Genomic DNA, 22,344 nt, shown 5'->3' with positions numbered 1-22,344 from the left:
ATACAGACAAACAAAACCTGGAGAGATTTTATATATTTCCTGTAAAAACGACAATGAGCATGATGATCGTAGTATGAACGTAGTCAGGTCGTAACAAGAGCATGATGAGGACGGCATGCATGGACGTGCTAGAATCGTACCGTGGTCTTGAACAACGTTGTATAAACGTGGTGGAAGCGTGGTTTGGTCGCGGTGAGAATTCGATAGTCGTAGAAAGGTCGTAGTAACGTCGTATTGAGATCGTAGCGCAGAACCTCTGACTAGAATCTCGCTTTCGGTACGCTCTTACTACGATGGTATTGCGACCTTCGCGATCTTGTCAAGAAGTAACGGCGCTCTCACTACGCCTCTGCTACAACCTGAATTCGTAATGACTACACCACGACTGTTATGAACCTGTTCAAAGTTGGCAACGCTCATCACGATCACGAAGACCTCAATACTCATGAAGACCTCACTACGACCTTACTGCGATCAACACGATCGCACTCATTCGTTAAAATTTCCTTTTTTTCACAGATTGTTGTGCGATCGTGGCCTAGTGTGACTGCGGTATAACGCCCTGACTATGTTCATACTACGACCAACATGCTTATTGTCATTGTCACATAAACTAACGGCCTAATTTATATTTAAAATAAAAATGAATGAAAAGCAAAATGAGTATGTACATTTTGTAATACAGCAACAAACGACATAACTGAATTACAGGCTTCTGACATGGGACCGGCACATACAGAATATGGCATGGCTAATGTAAATATGTTAGTGGGATCCCAATCCTCCCCATAACCTGGGACAGTGGTGTAACTACAAACACTATAAAAATCAGTGGAAAAAGGCTTATATTATCGCATAAGATGGATACAAATAGAAATACAGATAAGTTTATTTAAAAAAAAGAAGATTTTACATTGATCTTATCCAAATGTGCTACTTAATAAACAACAATGGTTCTTTACATTTTCAAAATCTGTTTAATTTTTTTTCATTCTGACTGAATTTTTTTTCCGCAAAACATATCTGCCAAACATACCAACTTATAGTAGATAAAACTTACAATATGAATAAGCACATAAGGAAAAAAATGAATAATCAATAAGGCCATTACAATGTTTATCGTTTGTTTTTTGGTTGCACGTTAGTGTTTCTGTTGTTTCGTTGTTTTCCTTTTATAGTTGATGTGTTCTCCGCGGTTTAAGTTTGTAACCCGGATTTGTTTTCTCTCAATCGATTTTTAGACTTTCGAACAGCGGTATATTACTGTTGCCTTTATTTATGCGAATGTAAGTGTGATACATGTAGTGTTTGATAATTAAATGAACGTTTTTATTTTAAGAGAGTAAAATTGTGTGTGGGTTCATTCTTACAAACAGATGCGAAACAAAAACTGAAATATATATTAACAAAACCAGACAGACTTATACATGTTTTTGTGAACTATTTGCACGCAGGACATATTTTTACTCATTCGTTGATTTGTCTTGTATGTCTCAGGAAAATGCACAATTACAATGAGTGGAAGGAATTCAGATTTTAAACGACAAAGCTTCATTGTTATATTCATAAAAAGATACAACGGCTACGTGTTGACATAGTCTACTCGCTTTTATTTTTCTGAATGAAAATAATGTATCTTATCGTTTTAGTTTCAAAAAAAATATTTTGTCAAGTTTAGAATTTGTTTATTCAATTAATAACTGTCAATTTTTACCAATCTGATTATTCATTGATTTCATGAAATAGATAAATGCATTTGCAGTTTCAGATTCTTATTCTAAATCAAGTTTTTTTCGCCGAAAAATATGTTAATCCCAACCTTGTCAATGTAGACTCCAACGGTAGAGGTAATGGTCAAGTGAGCAGGTAATAATAATTTTTAACGTAGTCGAACTCCTTAGAATATATAGTTATCAAATGTACCAGGATTATAATTTAGTACGCCAGACGCGCGTTTCGTCTACATAAGACTCATCAGTGACGCTCATATCAAAATATTTATGAAGCCAAACAATTACAAAGTTGAAAGTGCGTTGTTTGTTTGCAAACGGGAGTACAAAGATATTTTTCGTCATATTGTTGAGCATTTTCTAGAGAGGTAAAGAGGTATTTTTGAAATTAAGAAGATGCAGTATGATTGCCAATGAGACAATGAAAAAAAAAGGTGTAAACCGTGAACATTAAAGTAGTTTAATATTGAGAATGGTAATGGGGAACGTGTCAAAGAGACGACAATCCGACCAAATAGCAGAAACCAGCCGAAGGCCACCGATGGGGCTTCAAAACAGCGAGAAAATCCGCACCCAGAGGCGGAAAAACAGTCATTGAAGCATGCCAATAGGGTGCAGTAAAATATGTACCGTCTCGTTTCTATTACAGTTCATGTCATTTCATTATTTCGTTGATTGAAACATTGGTTTGTTTCCTTGAGATTTGTTTACCAGTACATTACAGTTGTATTAATTCATATAAAGAATAATCGACAAAAATGTAAATTGTTTTAACGAGCTCGAGATTATCAAAGATCTGCAATATAAATTTTGGTCATTCTGGTTAAAAACCTTATTATGACAGAAAAAAAGAGAGGCAAGGCCAGTTTATTCATAAACTTAATATTAACGTACATAACACACTGAAATCGCATTAATTCAAACAGGAGTTAGACAGGGTATGCACGGTACGTCGAAAGGATGCAAGTCTCCTTTTATCCAAACATCTATCGCAATACGAATAGTTATCAAAGGTAACAAAATTTGATACGCCAGACGCGCATTTCTTCTACATAAGACTCATCAGTGACGCTCAGATCAAAACTGTTAGAGAGCCAAAGAAGTACAAAGTTGAAGAGTATTAAGGACCCAAAATTCCAAAAAGTTGTGCCAAAAACTGCGAAGGGTCACACCCAGGAATAAGACACAATTCGAAAATTTACATATCGTATTTGCTTAACTCTGATTAACTTGACAATCTAACTATTCTTGTCAATGTTAGAATTGTTTGTAGATTGATGAATATTTATAAATAAAATGTTTTGATCTTTTTTGTATCTGTTTTTTTTCTTCGCCACAATCTGAAACTCGTATCAGATATCCCGATGATCCAATAGGGTCGATGTATTGGCCATTACAAGTCCTTAGAGGTCTTGAACAATGATCCCCTACTCTTAAACAATTTGAACCAACGAGAAACGTTTCTCTTATATGTTGCATTAACATTCCGATACCATCAGTCAACTCTGCATACATAATCTGACTTCTAAACTGAATTTGACATTCCATACAGGCTCACATAAATACCTACGACGAAACTTTGTTTACTGCAAGGATAATTTATAAGTAAAAAACAGAAGGTTCAACTAGTAAAACGAAATTTGTTTTGTCTCTGACATCAAGTATTTTATAAATTCATTGAACACGGTTTGTACAATAGTTATCAAAGGTGCCAGGAATATAATTTACTACATTTAGTACAAACTATGGTAAAATAAGAAAAAAAATGTTATTTACTGTCAGACTGTCTAGCAACACATTTGTTTGCTTTTAACTTGAGAGTTCACTATCAAAAACAAATCACTACATCTATCTTTTCAATCTTTCATGTACATGTAGGCAACTGCAAGTAAGAAATAACAAATTATTACTACCATTTATACTACCTCAGACAAAGTTAGCCTTGGATGGATTTGGCTATTTTTTTTTATCCTTTTTGGTCGTATAGCTCTGCAACTGTTTCGGTTCTTCTACATCCTTCGCTTTAAAATATTTGGCATTGAGCGTTCCTGATACCGGTAAATCCAGAAAAGCGCTTCGGACGCATCAAATTGAACGTGCTGTTTTATTTTTTTTTACATATTAACTAGTATTATATAGTGAAAGTGATTATCAAGCTTTACAATGACCGTAAAAGACTATTCCTTCAGCATTGATTTTCTAACCACAACAAACAATTAAAAAACTATCTGCATAGCGAAATCGTTTGAAACATTTTAGATTAGTTTCAAGCTGGTTTTGTTTTAATGTTTTATCGTTGACCTTGACAAAATAAGCGCACTTCCGATACTTGTTCAATATTTTGTATGCAGTAAACAATATTGTTCATATTACTAACCTTGTTTTAATCATGTTAATACAAAATCGACTTTTATCAAGGTAACAGATGCCACAGAGGTTTTGATACATAGCTGGATCTTAACTGACCTGAAATGATATAAATATAGGAAGGTATGTCCGACTCTACCTTCCATTTATATGTCGTAAATAGAACTTTCACATTAAAAGATAAAATATTCTTAATCGATATAGCTCCGGTTGTGTGTTTGTTTTTGTTAAAGTCCGTAAACAAACAGTTCAGGTTTCGCTGCCGATATCAGTACCGATACAATGATAAAAAAAACCACCTAACCAAATCATAAGATACCAGACTTTGAATTTTGTACGCCGATTGCGTGTTTTGGTTATACAAGCCTCAACAATGAAAAAAGACCAAATCAAGTACGAAATTGAGGACACAAAATTTATTATATTTTTTTTTGTTAAGATATATTAATCTATAATGGTGAATATTTGTTTATAGTTTGTTCGTATGTTCTGTTGTTTCATAACTGTCCAAAAGAGGATTCGGCGCGCGCAAAAATGTTTAATCCTGCTACAAGATGTATGTGCCTGACCAAAGTCAGGAGCCCGAATTGCAGTTTGTAGCTGTACTGCATATTTGTTTTCCACTTATTGTTCTGTACATAAATCAGCGTTAGTTTTCTCTTTTGAATAGTTTTGCATATTTCATTTAGTGAACCTTTTATAGCGTGCTAAACGGTATTTGTTACTCATTTTTTAAGGCATATAGTTTCTTTTTTATACGTCTAGCTGAGAGTTGTCACATGGAATTATTTCTTTATGGTAACTGGTTAAAAAAATACAGTATTAACATTTAAAAAATATATACATACCAAAAACACTAAACTAAATACAGTATTAACATTTAAAACATATATACATACCAAAAACAATAAACTAAAATCATAAGAAAATCGGAAAGATTAATATGTTGTGAAAATTATGAAAATATTCAATTGATGGTACTTTTTGATTATCGAATTAGGGTATTAAAACTAGGCCTGATAATCCACGGTTGCCACATGTGGAGCAGGATCTGCTTACCCTTCCGGACCACCTGAGATCACCCCTAATTTTTTGGTGGGGTTCGTGTTGCTTATTCTTTAGTTTTCTATGTTGTGGCATGTGTACTATTGTATGTCTGTTTGTCTTTTTCATTTTTAGCCATGGCGTTGTCAGTTTTTTTTTCGATTTATGAGTTTGACTGTCCCTTTGGTATCTTTCGTCCCTCTTTTATCGTCCTAGTATAATGAAGTATACATTTCAGAACATCACTTTTATTTCGATATATATAGGATTTCGTATTAACATTTTTCTTTTTTTTTCTCTTGACCACATGTTGGTTTGAATTTGTGGTTGATAATCAAATTCTCTGTATATTGATTATGTGTTTTATGTTGTATAGTCGAGTTATTAATCGATATTTTGATAAATGTTTTCTTCTTTTCTTCATGTTCAATTTTCAAAATCCGCTTGCATTCGGCGTCTCAATACAAATGAAAAGGGAATGTATTCCAAGCAGACAGCAGCATAAAATACATGCAAGTTACTTTCCAAATAACGTTTTTTTTCCATTTCAGTTTTAACCTATAATGAAACGTTGAGCTCAAATATTAATTATAAATACCTTGTACTTAGGCGGTATTGCGAAATTTGATGAATATTGTTTGCATTTAAATCTAGTTGAACTGCATATGAATATACAAAAATGACATATGAAGCATTTATTATTCTTCTAGCGATACAATCAATTACAGAATTGTATAGAATGGACGTAAAAAGAGTCGAAAATTTGATTTTTCAGACGTGCACTAGCAACGTTTTTAAATAGGCAATAACCAAGGGTTAGCATTGTAATATCTCCTGTTGACCATGATACTGTTAATCTAAAAATAAATCAACATAACATAATTGATGTATCACATATATGCGAGATACATCTGATATTTCAGCTTATTATAAATAACGTAATTTGTGTGTTTTCTGTATTTGATAATACACCGTTGTATTTTGTTGAAATTTTAATTCTCGTCTCTATTATTAGATATATCAAATTTCGAAATAAAGTCAACAGTAGTATACCGCTGTTCGAAATTCATAAATCGATTGAGAAAAAAACAAATCCGGGTTACAAACAAAAACTGAGGGAAACAAATCAAATATAAGAGGAGAACAACGACACATCACTAAAATGTACCACACACAGAAACGAACTATGTTGTATATAATTCGGAGATTAGTATGACGTCCATTATCACTGATATAATATACATAATTTTTAAGGGGCCAGCGTAAGGCCGCCTCCGTGTTCGGGAGTTTCTCGCTACATTGAAGACCCATTGGTGGCCTTCGGCTGTTGTCTATGTTCCGGTATGATACAGTTATAATACTACTTCAATGTGGAAAGTTGTTTTTGAATATCTCTATAGACGGGTAAGAGACACGAACTACTTATGGCATTGTAAAAAGTCTCATATAGTATTTACGTATTAAGAAAACCAATATAAAGCTATATACCCAACTTAGAAGAAATAGTAAGGAACAAATCAGCAACATTAATATCAAATATAACAAAACGGATTTTAATGAACAGTACATTTTCGATTTCTTATCATGACAATAATAAAAAATAGATAAAACATTTTCATTTTAATAATAATAAAATGTTCAACTTAAATCTAAAATCAGCAGAAATAGGCATCAAGAGTTAAAACTAATCACTAACATTTGCAATTTTATACAACTTAACTTAAATTAAAACGTAATATTAAACGCAATGTAATAAATAAATGAATTCGTTCAAATTCAACATTAAAAGAAGATTGTGAAACAAAAACAAAGTAATAAAGCACAGCAGCATGGCTAAAGAGATTTGGCGATCATGCCGATAGAGGCAATGTTAAATGTACAGTATCATTGAGAGAGCGTAGCAAGCAGGAAAGTGGTATGCAATTATGCAACTTAATAAAAGCTGTGTTATTATATACTAAATAAAAATCAACAGACATACACATTCAAAATTTTGAAACATGAAAAATAATTATACATGCTATATACCAATGTAATATAACATCACTTCAATACACACTTTTTATGTATTATATAAGTGATTGACATCTAATAATAACTTAAGACAAAAACAGGTTAATGGATTTGATAGTCTAAGTTATTTTTGTTTTCCTCTTCTCTCGTTGATAATAATGCATTTAACGATAAAATCAATACACTAAAAACTTAGAGTGAGTTTAAATGTCCCAAAAGATGTACTCGTGTGATCTTAAATCATCATATATTTAGAGCTTTTCTTTTAAATTATGTTTTTAGTGTCTTTTTCTCATATCTAAATAGAACAAGATAAAATCACAGATGCACCAAAATTATCTAGGATTAGAATTCGTAAATGATTATCTTAGCAACAACCCTATGAACTGAAAATGCAATAAATTTTGTGCATCGGCACTGCAAATATTATATTATGCTTTCTTATCCTTCATTTATTTAAAATGTATTCACATTTGTTTGTGTCTTGGTTATTTTTGTTCTTCTGTTTGTATATATAACTACTGTTAATAGATTAACAGTAGTACTAATCAACTGTTCATCACGTACTTTTTCTTCGGTGTATGTCAATGTTTCTGTAGGTCAGGATTTGGTCCTTTTCGGCTCCTTAAATCTTGCTTAAAGGAGCTATTAAGGAACATACATTTTTTTTCTTTTGACGTCGATATTGAGTCATACCATGAGATACCCCCAAAAGAAACTATTCGCAGCAAATGGTTAAATAATAATTGCGTGATGTGCATATGTATATGTGACAAATTGTACGATGTCTCAACCATGTTGAAAGTTATACATATATTGTATTCAATTGAGGAAGACGTAAACAGAAATTTTGTTATGATACTCGTTTGTTGAAATATAATACATTTATAAATTTAAAGAATTCGAACTCTTTCTGGTTGATACCCAACATGTAGAATTAAATAAGAGAAATTGTCAAAACACGTTAAAAATACTTCATGGCGTCCATTTAGCTGAACTAGTATAAATGAATATTGTTGAGGGGCCAGCTGAAGCCGTCCCGAGTGCGGGATGTTCTCTCTGCGTTGAAGACTTCTTGGTGGCATTCTGCGGTTTTCTGCTCTTTGGTCGAGTTGCTGTCTCTTTGACACATACCCCGTTTCTTTCTCTATTCTATAACATTGTACATTAGAGTAAAATTATTTTGAAATGGCTTCAATCATTACCTTGTAAAAATGAAGTTATGATTCCCAACCCCACTTTTGGCGAGGAGTGGTTGACCTTAACTGACAAGAATGGCCAGTTTTTCTGACGACGGTCGTTGTTTCTTTTGATACCCTGGTTTCCCCCATCCTTTACAACTGACCGCCATGATCAACCGAAAATTGTTGAAAATGGCATTAAACACCATCAAATAAACACGAAACTCTTCTTACCTACGTAAATACTGTTAATCGCGTTTTTGTCGTTGTAAAGTTCAGTTGGTATAGATCCTGGTTTTTTATTTAACTTCATTAATTTTGTGTCACTGCCGTAGAGGATGTAGCTACGGTGAACACGGAGAGCATAGTTGTTAATGTTTGAGTTAGTTGAAATGACCTGTTGAACATCATTTCCTCTACTACTTGCCGATTTCAGTTCTCCTTTGTCGTAAGTTATCCAGTATAATCTTTCCTCATCAATATCTAAAATTATTTAAAAAAAAAATGGATAAACATAAACAGAGGCTAATGAAAAAAGATGGTAGAACAATGTAGTCGACACATCATAAGATAAGAACAAATAAACCATGTAACGGGAAAAATCCGGGACGCAAGACAGGAAAGTAGTACATACTTTAATTCACTAAAACATCAAAACAACAGGTTAAAAGGTAAACGACTACACGTACTTCAATTTATATAAGATATAGAAGACAAAACATTGGGTCAGGTGAACAGACACACAAGGAAAATAAAAACATTGAGGCAACTGAACAGATAAACAAGATTAAGGGAGCCGAACGCCATGACAGATGAACAAACAAAAAGATAAACCATCGAGGCAAGTGTTCGAGGTAAGTGAGAATGCAATAGAAAGAAAAAGTAAAACCAAACCATCATAAGAGAGTAACTAGCATCAATAATAAAAACAAAACATTAATGTTCTTAACCTTTCGCTCTATTTGGAACATCCCTAGCAACATCGGACACCTGCATAAGTAATATGAAAAAGGTAAAATAAGGAAAATAATCGAACTCCAAGGAAAATTCAAATCGGAAAGTCCCTAATCAAATGGCAAAATCATAAGCTCAAACACATCACACGAATGGAAAACAACTGTCATATTCCTGACTTGGTACAGGCATTTCCTTATGTAGAAAATGGTGGATTTAATCTAGTTTTATAGCTAGCTAAACCCAACTTGTATGACAGTCTCATAGAATTCTATTATATTGATAATAATGTGTGAACAAAACAAACAGACATAATATGTAAAAATGTCGGAAATAGTGGTACAGTAGTCAACATTGTGTTATAATCTTAATCCCTACAAAAAAAATATATATCAACAAAGAAAAACAAAATTGCATATAAACAAAGCAACAAAGAAAAAACAGAGGAAGACCTGTAGTGTCGACAAGGTAGACTTCTCTTGTAATACGTACATTATGAGCAAAAGATATGCAAACGATATTTGATGAATACACCTATTTTGTGATTGTATATGAGAGTGTGTTTGTAATAACATTGTAAACAAAGATATCAGAAATTACAACATTTATTTATTTCTATCGCGTTTATAAATTGTAAGGACAATAATATCGTACGTGACCTTGAAAAATAAGTACTTAAAACTATGTCGTCCTATGTTATTTTGATAAACGAAAATTTAAATAACATTAAGTATACGGATTTGGAAATCAAAGGTGGGATACCTATATATATATATTTATCTAATTATGTGGCAATTCAACCCTTTTAGGAACCATTGTATAAAAAACTTTAATCAACATGTGGTTGCCGATGATCCCAGGGGTTGATTGGATGATTTTACGGGTCATACCCTGTATCACCACACTAAATAAATCAAAATGTACTAACAAGTCTTGAATGAAAAATTATTTGATATTCATAAGAGAAACAGATTCTTACATAGTTAGAAGGATTATCCAATCAAATCCACTGGTACTATTGTAAGAATATGTACATGTATTTATTGTGAAATTATTACCATAGCAAAAGTGTCAAAACTGACAAATAACAATTTTACAAACATTATTTGCTAAAATGAATGTAAGATACAGACCCTAAAACAAATTTTTGCCACATATACATTTCTGTATAAGATATCCTATAGCCTAGTAATCATATTAAAAGAAAATAAAAACGAAGCATATGGGTTACCCATCCAATATTTTATTGCTTATCTCAAAAACACAGTGAGGACTTCAACACGGAGGTTTTTTTTTCAAAGTGAAACGAATATGTTTGACTCATCTGACTCAAGGAAGCCCTTTTTGTGAAATTGTTTGACTTAATTTGACTGGTTTATACACTGACACTGTTAGTGCTCTGGTTTTCAATATAACATTGTGTTTATTACCTGTGTATTTGATTTATATTGCAGGTAATGCGACATAAACGATATATTTTAATTAATCTTTTGTTTTTAGTTGAATAATATTAAATAAATATAAAATGATATGGTGTATTGCTTGTCAGAATGTTTTTTTCTTTCCTTTTTCTTGATTTGTCCTTTTTGTTCTCTTTCCTTTCTTTTTCCTAGACATACCTAAATCCATACAGTCAACACGCTCATTTAAGGTCACTATTTTTAGTTTTTCAGATAAATTGAATGATGATTTTATTATTCCATCACGTCGTTCAACGTAGTATATCAGCCTGAAAGAAACAAATATTACAGATCAACACGTTTGCTTCGATATATTGGATGAAAACAAACATCTAAAAAAGGAGCAGTTAAATCGTTGTAATAATTTAATTTTGTTGCCGTAACCCCGTCACTATTCGCCTATTATGACGTCACCAAATGCTACTAATCAACCAATTAACAGGCCATGAACAACATGATTGGTCACTGCAAACACACGATCAACAAGAACTATCTAGGATCAATATTTGCTTTTGTTGGATTGACACTTAGTATGTGTATCCTCTTTAAACTACAAATAGGAGGATAACACTGCTGATAGATGTGAAAGCATATGCCACTTGAACATTCATTTATGAAATAACAAAAATACTAACGAAAACTTAAATGGACCTACAAATGTCACTCGAAACATTGTGTCTTATTAAATATATGTTACCCATTATCTCCAAATTCAACAAACACCTTACCATCAGATTACTATCATGATGGCAACGATGCATCGCCTTTATTCAGCCTACCGATATTTTGGACTTAATCGTAATGTGTTATCTCCAAATGAAAGAAACAATATTGTACAATTTTTATATTAAATTATCATTGCACCAGCATTGAAGTAAAAGAACAGATTGACAATGAATTGATTTAACTTGTTCATACACAACCATTGTTGACAGTTTAGCCGTTGTAGCAGCAGAACAAATCTACAAATACAGTATATGGGACCAACAATCAACCACTAGAAACTCCTTTTCAACAAAAAACACGCCGGTTAGTACAGTTAAAAATCGGTTTACCATCGTGTATTTGTGGAATTTATATTCATGTTCAATTTCGTGTTTCCTAATAGAGCCTTTTGGGTTGCTGTTCGTCGTTTTTCGTTTTGATTAGGTGTTTGTTTTAAATTTATGCAACTGATGGTTCAGATTGTAAATTTGATATACACAATAAGTGTTATATATTTGTGCGTCAAAATAGTTCCAAAACTAGTTACATTTTGATATCATATATCAACTCAAGATCACCGTTTCTTTAATCTCCAAAACAGAAATATAGTAGTGTTTATAGAAACAAGGGTCCCATTTGGAAAAATGAAGACAACTCTCCGAAAATTTTATGGCAGCCACCACGAGGTGGTTGACGTTTCAGATATAATTGTCACAGATGAACACAATCCCGTCCTCTTTTCCTCGATTGTGATAACCCCCATTTTCTTTGAGGTTCGTGTTGCTCAGTCTTTAGTTTTTTGTTAAGCATTGTAAAGACTGGTGTGTCTTTCAGTTTACTTTTCTTCTTTTTCTTTTTTTTTAAACGTGATCAGTTATCTCGACTCATTTGTTTTTGGTGTTCTCTTGGTTTCGTGCGATTCTTTTTATTTAGCTATAGAGATAAACATATATCCGCAGAAAACAATTTTAAACAAAATTTAAAACAAGAGAAATCAAATTGTTGTTCAGTATTTTGAGACAACTTCTTATAAATTAAACAACGTACCTGTTAGCTAGATCCAGTCGAATAACGAAAGGATTTCTTATAGTCTCTGGAAAAGTATATCTATATGTTCCATTTAGATTGCACCTGACAATACTACTAGTCCCAATTTCTGTCCAGTAAATATGGTCAAACTTGGAATCAATTGCTAGCCCGGATGGATTTGTGCCTGTCTTTAGAACAGTTTCCAATGTTATATTTGTTGAGGGATAAGTAAATCTAAATAAAAAGACGTGATAATTCTTGTATGAAGGACATTTTGTTCATTTCTAAAAACACTCGATTATATCAGCTCTTCAAAAATCCAAGTTAGTTGTGTTTTCAAACATTGAAAAGACACTAATTGTCGAATTGCTCATCTAGTGCATATAAATCTGTTCTGTTTGGTGTGATAACTAACCATACACGTATCTTAACTGAAAACTACGTACAATTACCCTTATTTCTTTTCCTATTTATGTTTCGATTTCTTTTCCGCATGGCACGTGATTAACATGGAGAGAAATAATTTAAAAAAAAATTAGTGTTGCATTTAAGATAAACTTATTATTTTTTTTTAATGTTCTCGTTAGTATTTTGAACAAGTTTGTAAATTTTTCTCCACTTCATTAGAACGAAAAAAGAGGAGTTATAAAAGCGTCAGTTTTTTTCTTTATCCGGAAATCTTCTTGGTAATCCGATCAGAATATTAAGTTCAATAGGTCACAATGTAGTATGATGTTGTTCGTAAATAAAGGTGCCAATCCAACTGTTGATACTATTAGAAAGGACACTCCTAGAATACTGTAGAACGGAATCTTCTAGAACAATGTAATTATAATAAGTTTAAATTACGCATCTTTTATTATTATCATTCTGGAATCGTTATGTAAGTCAAATAGAAAGTTTTAATGATTCCATACGTCTCTAAAACTGTTCTAGTGATTTCTAAACTGCACAGTTACAATATCATTTATATTATGTAAACATATCATTAGATCACACAAAACAAATAAGGCCTACTAAATTAATATTATAGTTACAATATCATTACAGTATAAAATGTATCGTTATGATATAACAATATCACATAACAATATAGTAAAATGACAAAATAGTATGAAAAGGTAGCTCCATATTATATCAAGTTGTCTTAGTATAAAAGAATATCTTCATGACATTGTTAAATGACAGAATAGCATGAAAATGTAGCTTCATATTATATCTCTCTCAGGCAGATTTAACAAACTTTACTAAAATTGTCCGTTTATAACTAAAGTTTGAAATTATTTAGAAACTAAGGTTTCAACTCCCTCAGGCAAAGTTGGCTTTAGATGAATTTGTCTATTTACTTTTAGGTATTTTTGACATATAGCTCTTCAACGGTTTCGGTACTTATACATTTTTGGATTTCAAATGTTTGGCTTTGAGCGTTCCTGCTAATAAAGGTATATCCAGAAAAACGCAAGAAATTATTAAACGTGTTGTTTTCAATTTTTTTTATATCAAAATGTCTTTATATTATATGAATTTATCTTAGTGATATAGCAAATTGACAGAGTTGAAACCTTAGTTTCTAAATAATTTCTGTTGGATTGTTCCTTTTGGAATTGTTAAACGATGATGACTGATGTACCCATATTTTGACTATTATATTTATTGTGTCTGTTTATTTAACGCATCAATGTAAAAATATCGGAAATTGATGAGACTGTCATTAAAGTGAGAGGGTTAGCGCTATAGAACAAGGTTTAATCCACCATTTTCTACATTTGAAAATGCCTGTACCAAGTCAGGAATATGACATTTTTTGTCCATTCGTTTTTGATGCGTTTTGTTATTTGATTTTGCCATGTGATTATGGACTTTCCCAATTGATCTTCCTCTAAGTTCAGTATTTTTGTGATTTAACTTTTTAGTAGTATAATCAAATGTCTTTATAGTATAGAAAATTTGCTTTGTGTTATATCTCTGCCCTTAATGATATGATTATCGTTATCATAAGACAGTTGTGGCGTTCCATAGAACAGTGTACAGAAACACTTAGCCTCTTTGGATAAAATCCAAGTTTTATTCAAAAGAACTTGAATTTTTGATGATGATAATCCGTATTAAGACAAATACATTGCAGTTTATCATGTGCTCAGATTAGAAATTTCCCAGTATTTTAGAATAACATGATATTGCAGAGCTTGCGTATCACATTATGGTTTCCTTGATAGCGGGTTGATGCTTACAAGGAATTTATTAAAACAAGTGTTCAAAGTAGTAAAATTGAAGTCATTCCTTCGAAAAACATATGAGTTATTTGACTGTTACAGCAGATGTTTTTGACAGATGTTCCGTTTGCTGTAACCATAATCCCTTCCTCTTTCCTTGTTCGTAATCACAAAAGCAACAGAAGGGTATTGTTTTCTACCTGTTATTTGTAGCGTTATTTGCTTACCCATTTTGGAGCACTAGAAATTAATTCAGGTGTTAAGCAGGGTTTTGTATTGCTCAGTCATTATTTTGTTTTGTTGTGTTTTGTATACTGTTCTTTGGTCTTTTGTTATTTATTACCATGGCGTTTTCAGTTTGTCCTCGACTTAAGATATCTCTTTGGTATCATCCGCGTCGATTTTATAGTTAGACGCCTGTTGTTCATCTGGTGTAAAGAACATGAATTTGAATTCTCCATCAATTACACTTCTTTATGTGTTAAATCGGTAAAGCATAAACAAGAATAGAAGTTGTAATATACAGTGTATTTTGTCTTTGATATGATGTGAAAGACGATTTATACTTCAAATATGACTGCAAGATAGAAATACAAAATGTTATTCTTGTATTAAGCCTGTATGATCATTACTTTCATAGATATCTGAATGATCAACAGAAAGTGTTGAATCTGATAACGAAAGCATTTAATGCATTACCTAAACAAAGAAGTGAAACTTGTCTCCTTTGCAGAAGATGATAAGTTGGCATATATGAGCATTTTTAATAGATGATTAACTGAGACAATGTTCATTGAATACAAAAGTGAATACAGTTTCAAATAGTGACGGATATGTCTAAGATGTTGAAAATGAAATCTTAATTTTAAATCATATTAATATTGATCCAGAAAATATATTCTAATTTTACATAATAATTCATTTTCAGAAAATTTGTAATCTAACATTTCATTGACCTTTTGATGAAAAAATTAATCAATTGTACCAGGCTTATAGTTTGGAACACGCTTTGTGTCTACTTGGGATCCTTCAATGGCGCTCAATCAAAACCGTTTTTAGGCCAAAACAATGTATAATAATGTACAATTTTTAAGGAATATTGTATGCCTTTATATGATGCTAGAATGAATTCCATATAAAAAGTTAAAAAGTCCAATTACAGTAAAGCTTTGAAGAGCAATGAGGTCCATAAATTTATAAAAATTTTTGCCAAATACAGCTAAGTTCATCTATAATGTTTCACTTCAGACATGTCAGACGGGCGTTTCATCTACAATAGACTCAACAGAGAAGCTCGAATCAATGGTTAGATTTAGCGGTTGTATTGTATACATGACTGTCATATTTGCATTACAGTTATTGAGTGCATTCAAGGAGGTGTTTACTGAGTCGACGAAGCACTCCTTTTGCATTCTCTTACATGTTTAGCAATTTACCTCGATTTGTGTCTCCAGAATGGATTCAACCAATATATTTTACTGTTGCCTTTAACTAGATAGCAGATAAAATATTGTGATAATTATTGGTATGCTAGTGTGCAACTCTCATCTTAACATGAGTCATTAATTTACCAACACAACATAAGACAAAAATAGAAAAATCAGTCGTTTATTATTGTCATATTAACCAATTAATTTCTATTTTGGTTGCTCACCCAATTGTGTCAATAAAACGGAACTGTAAACAGCTGGCACACAAGAGGGAGGTTAAGCTCTCTTTAAAACCAGGTTTTATCCACAATTTTCTTCAGAAAACGTCTATACCAAGGAATATGACAGTTGTTTCCGATTCGTTTGGTTGGTTAATAAAGTGAAACGTTTGATTTTGTCAGTTTTTATGGACTTTCTCCTTTTAAAATTTACATTGGAGTACGCCATTTTTTATTTACATGTTTGACTCATTAAAGCAGTGTAACGCACACACAAAAGATAACAAAAAGATAAACGTTTCGAGTACCGATCTAAAACTATTGAAGGCTATAATCACATTTCCGACTAATAAATGAGTCATGTTCTTCCAGACTTAAATATCAACTAATACACATGTACGGATTTAGAGTAAAAACTGATGAACAGATTGTCGAGACTTAAGAATCGACAGGATGTTGATCCATTAGTTTAATTGAAGGAATAGTAATGCATGCTTAGTTATATAAAACATGTTGAAAATCAAATAAAGTTTTTGAATAAAGTTGAAATCAACTTTTTTCTTAATCCAATTATAACTACTGCACATCTTCATACCAAAGATTTTGGCATGACAGGTACTTGTTAATATCTAAATACTACAGTGGCATGACATTGACTTGATTATATCTAGATTCTACAGTAGCATAATTTGGATTTGATAATATCTAGATACTACAGTGGCATGACATGGACTTGCTAACATCTAGATACTACAGTGGTATAACATTGACTTGATAATATCTAGATACTACAGTGGCATAACATAGACTATATAATATCTAGATACTACAGTGGCATGACATGGACTTGCTAATATCTAGATACTGCAGTGGCATGACATGGACTTGATAATATCTATATACAACAGTGGCATAACATAGACTATATAATATCTAAATACTACAGTGGCATAACATAGACTATATAATATCTAGATACTACAGTGGCATGACATGGACTTGATAGTATCTAAATACTACAGCGGCATGATATGGACTTGATAAAATCTAGATACTACAGTGGCATGACATGGACTTGATTATATTTAGTTACTACAGTGGCATAACAAAGACTATATAATATCTAAATACTACAATGGCATGAAATGGACTTGATAATATCTAGATACTACAGTGGTATAACATGGACTTGATAATATCTAGATAGTACAGTGGCATGACATGGACTTGATAATATCTAGATACTACAGTGGCATGAAATGGACTTGATAATATCTAATTACTACAGTGGCATAACATAGACTACATAATATGTTGATACTACAGTGGCATGATATTGACTTTATAATACTACAGTGGCATGACATGGACTTGATAATATTTAGATACTACAGTGACATGACATGGACTTGACAATATCTAAATACTACAGTGGCATGACATGGACTTGATAATATCTAGATACCACAGTTCAAATGTGTATATACTTCTGAACACCATATCAATTCTTCAATATCATTTTTGTAATATTTAGCATATAAGGACATTCAGAATAATTCAATTATTGTTTTTGAATCGGCAGTATGTGGAACATATCAAAGATCATGTCACTGCTTTGTCTAGGGTTAGCCTTTTTGCATTCATTATTCCTCTTTAATTTTTTTGTGGAATTTATTGAAAACTTCTTTGACCCTTAACCATATAAAATTGCACCTCTCGGTTTTTTATCGTAATTCTATGCAGGTCTCTTTTAGCAAACCATGGCCGTTTCCAAGGCTTCAAGTCAGTAAGGTACATCGTGCATGAATATATCACAATGAATTGAAACGGTGTTGACATAAATGTATGGAACGAAAGTATTTCGGACAACATGGTTGTTCGAAGTGCCGGAAAATTTTAACTGACCAATCACATTCAGGCATTTGTAGCTTACCTCATCATATAAGAATTCTGTATAGTAAAATACACATACCGCATTATATCATTATGATGATATCTGGGAAAGTAAATGAACTTATTTTTGTAATCATAATCCATAGAAAACATTTCAGCATTCTGTCGAACAAGTAGAGTTGAATTGCTGGTTTTAAAATCAAGCTCCATAATGGTGAATTTTGTTGTAAACAAAACCTTCTGTTGGAAGCCTGGAACAAATCATTTAGTATATCAATTACCAATAACATTAACGATACTAATTTTTCTGCGCCAGATGCGCATTTCACAAATGTAACAAATGTTATGTTTTTTTTACTATCAACGTTTTTTTCGGTCATAGATCACTGAGTCGTCAATCTGATTCTAAGACAGATGACCACGACACGAAGAAGACGTTCCAGTTTAAGTTGTGTCTATACTGTTTTGTTTTCCTAGAATAAATTAGAAGCAAGCATCCCCTGAGCTATTTGGTAATTGATTGACAAGACATCATTTATATCACTAAACGTGACATAAGTCAATATTATAATGTTTATCTTGAGTTAATAAAGTTGTGTATGCATTCTGATTCATATGAAAAAAAGATGGCCAGTAGGCTATGACCATGATAAATAGCAATTTGAATATAAACTGTTTATTCAAATATCCGTGCCCTGAACTCGACAAAATATGCTGTTGATGAAAAAGCTCATCTAAGATATACACTCTACAGTAATTGACAAAATGATTACAATGATTAAAATAAACAAGAAAATATAACTCTGAAAATGAAAGTAACCAACGTTAAGTGTATTTACAATGGTTTTGTGCTGTTATTGAACATCATAATGTTGAATAACATTGTGAAATTTTCATATTCCAGTATCTAGAACTCTTGTAAATACTTACTTATAGATGTAAAACAATATGCTAAACATGAGATAAACAAAAATGATACACCCATACTTCTGACGATCGACGACGCACAGGAAGTATTTGTACAAGTTCTTTTGTTACTTCTTCGCGTCACAGGTGAAATGATTTATATGAACAATTAAAATGACTGAGTGTGTGGGAAAACACACAAACGATAAACTTTATTGTTATATTTAAAATCTGCAGATTGATTTACGTTTTAAATACAAGTTTCTTTGATGTAGGATTGTATGAAACTAAACCCCTAACGGGCGGGATTGTGCCTGATATTCATATGATAAAGACATAATCTTTCAATCAGTTAAATTGAGGTCTGGAGGTGGCATGTCAGTTAACTACTAGTAGTCTGTTGTTATTTATGTATTATTGTAATTTTATTTATTTTCATTTGTTACATCTTCTGACATCGGACTCGGACTTATATTCAACTGAATTTTAATGTGCGTATTGTTATGCGTTTACTTTTCTACATTTGCTAGAGGTATAGGGGAGGGTTGAGATCTCATAAACATGTTTAACCCCACCGCAATTTTGCGCCTGTCCCGAGTCAAGAACCTCTGGCCTTTGTTAGTCTTGTATGATTTTTGATTTTAGTTGCTTGTGTTTAATTCGGAGTTATCACCAGCCCAGTAGTCAGCACTTCGGTGTTGACATGAATATCAATTATATGGTAATTTTTATAAATTTTCTGTTTACAAAACCTTAAAATTTTTCGAAAAACTAAGGATTTTCTTACCCCAGGAGTAAATTACCTTAGCCGTATTTGGCACAACTTTTTGGCATTTTGGGTCCTCAATGCTCTTCAACTTTTTATTTGTTTGGCTTTTTAACTATTTTGATCTGAGCGTCACTGATAAGTCTTATGTTGACGAAACGCGCGTCTGGCGTATAAAATTATAATCCTGGTACTTTTGATAACTATTAGTATGACGTCCATTATCACTGTACTAGTATACATTCTTTTAAGGGGCCAGCTGAAGGACGCCTCCGGATCCGGGAGTTTCTCACTACATTGAAGACCCATTGGTGACCTTCGGCTGTTGTCTGCTCTATGGTCGGGTTGTTGTCGCTTTGACACATTCTCCATTACCTTTCTCAATTTTATTATTTCATGTAAGTTGTTTTCAAATGATAAAAACATGAAAAATTTGAAAAAAATAAATTTTCACAAAATACATGTATAGAAAAAATAAGGAATAATTGAAGGAATAAATTGCAGTTAGCACACATTTTACTTTAAACAGGTTTGGTTTGTCCTTGGCAGCACATGTAAAATGATCTTATATGTACAATTAAAATACATGAGATTTTTGGGAGAATTAGAAGTTTTTTTTCTTCACAAAATACATGTATATAAAAATGTGATATAATTAAGAGAATAAATTGCAGTTAGCAGAAATCTTACCTTAAACAGTTTGGGAACAAACTCCCTATATGGTGATTACATATGTATAGAATAATTATCCTACGAGGGATATTTTTTTTTTGACTGGATTTAAAGCAGAACGTGGCAAATGCTCGTTTTCTACTTAATATGGCAGTAGCATGCAACACTGGATGCAAAAGTTGATGTACTTGACTTTAAAGAGGGACAAAAGATACCAGAGGGACAGTCAATATGCACATGCCTAGCTCACTGCTAAACTGATTAAATATACAATATATTGTTTATCATAATTGAAAGCTGTGTTGATCAGGTAAATTCCACTCAATTGTGCCTCAAAGAACAGATTTTTATTGTTAGATTCCCCATAAAATTTAAATGTCAATTGTCTCTATGTTTGTTGGTCAGGTTTTCAAATAGGTACACAGAAGTTGCAAAATACCGAACTCCAGAGAAAATTCAAACGGAAAAATACCTTATCAAATGTCATAATCAAAAGCTCAAACACTTCAGACGAATGGAAAACAACTGTAATATATATTCCTGACTTGTTACGGGCATAATCTTATGTAGACTAATGTCGATTAAACCTGGTTTGCATCTTTGAAAATAACACTTTAATAAAAACAACAACTTGATACCATAAAAAAAACATTTCGTCGTTAATGACAAGCCCGATGAGCTTTTAACAAACTATTTTTTGTAAATCTTGTATAATTGATTATTTTTGTCTATATATAACAGTTCCAAAATTAAATTAAAATAACGAATTTGATAAAAAGATCTTCCACAAGATGTCTATAAGTAGCTTGCTACTGTACTGAAACTCACACTACAAATCTGAATAAGGCTCAATTTTACTAGCCATAACTTGACCACATTCTTTACCATACTCGACTGTACTAATTTATTGGATTAGTACAAACTAAATGTAGCACTTGATCCAATACTTGAAGTAAGATGAGATTTCTCATTTGTATTGTTGTTCATATATTAATGATTATTTCTTAGTTTGCCTAAATACATGCATGCATTTTGAATTAAAATTAGGCCCCTCATTGAGTCTCAAATATACGCGCGTTGTATGGATGTATTGTGTACGCATTCCGTATTAGTTTTGGTGAAGAAGTATTGTTAAAAAAAAATTATATTCTTATACTGCCATCTGTTTAGAGAATGGACGATGTACACAATATTAATGGAACTCATGTATTGTCAAAGTCCCGATTTTGTAAAATTATTGGGTTGGAACCGGTTTTACTGACACAAACCACAAAATAAAATGAATAAAACACTTCACTTTCATTTTATTTATGTATGATCTAATTTTTTGACACAACGCTCACAATCATAGCTTAAATGGCAGTGAATGTATTAACCTCACACGTATAGGTTAGATAATTAAGAAGGAAGACACCAAGGGGGCAATGAAAAGCCGCAAGTCCAATGAAAAAGACAACACAATATTATCCAAACGCACAGGATGCATGTCTGTACGTTAATTTATATTTATACATATCGTTGATAAAATTTAGTAACAGTTATACATGTATCGTAAATGGGATTTCTATACAAAAATCATACATGTCGTCCTTCACCTTGAAAAGGTATAAGAAAAACGTCGAAAAGACGAAACAACAGTAACAAAACGATACATAGACAAGTATTGATTGAGCATTATGAGCCCAATTAGATATTTAATATATATATAAACGATGTATCACTGCCGATAGATAAATATGTTGTAGAGTTGTTACTGGTTCAGA

At 32.1% G+C, this 22,344-nt stretch overlaps 1 protein-coding gene across 2 annotated transcripts; it reads right to left on the bottom strand.

Moving 5' to 3' along the window:
* Positions 1-3,369: 3,369 nt before the first annotated feature.
* On the bottom strand, positions 3,370-19,328 carry LOC139490412 (low-density lipoprotein receptor-related protein 5-like). 2 transcript variants are annotated; one of them, XM_071277220.1, is made up of 7 exons: positions 19,168-19,328; positions 18,317-18,488; positions 12,502-12,717; positions 10,909-11,018; positions 8,570-8,818; positions 4,108-5,998; positions 3,370-3,612 (listed from the first exon to the last, which is right to left on the bottom strand). In XM_071277220.1, exons 1-6 carry the CDS (start codon positions 19,220-19,222, stop codon positions 5,994-5,996), a joined length of 807 nt encoding a protein of 268 aa, XP_071133321.1. In that variant the 5' UTR covers positions 19,223-19,328; the 3' UTR covers positions 3,370-3,612; positions 4,108-5,993. The 2 variants fall into 2 exon arrangements, with proteins under 2 accessions (XP_071133321.1, XP_071133316.1); XM_071277215.1 differs by having other exon boundaries at positions 4,108-8,818; positions 19,168-19,324.
* Between the last annotated feature and the right edge of the window lie 3,016 nt (positions 19,329-22,344).

This window comes from Mytilus edulis, chromosome 1 (assembly GCF_963676685.1).
Source record: "Mytilus edulis chromosome 1, xbMytEdul2.2, whole genome shotgun sequence".
Lineage (NCBI taxonomy): Eukaryota > Metazoa > Mollusca > Bivalvia > Mytilida > Mytilidae > Mytilus > Mytilus edulis.
Note: the sequence above shows the minus strand (reverse complement) of the source record. Positions and strands in the feature narration are given on the sequence as shown.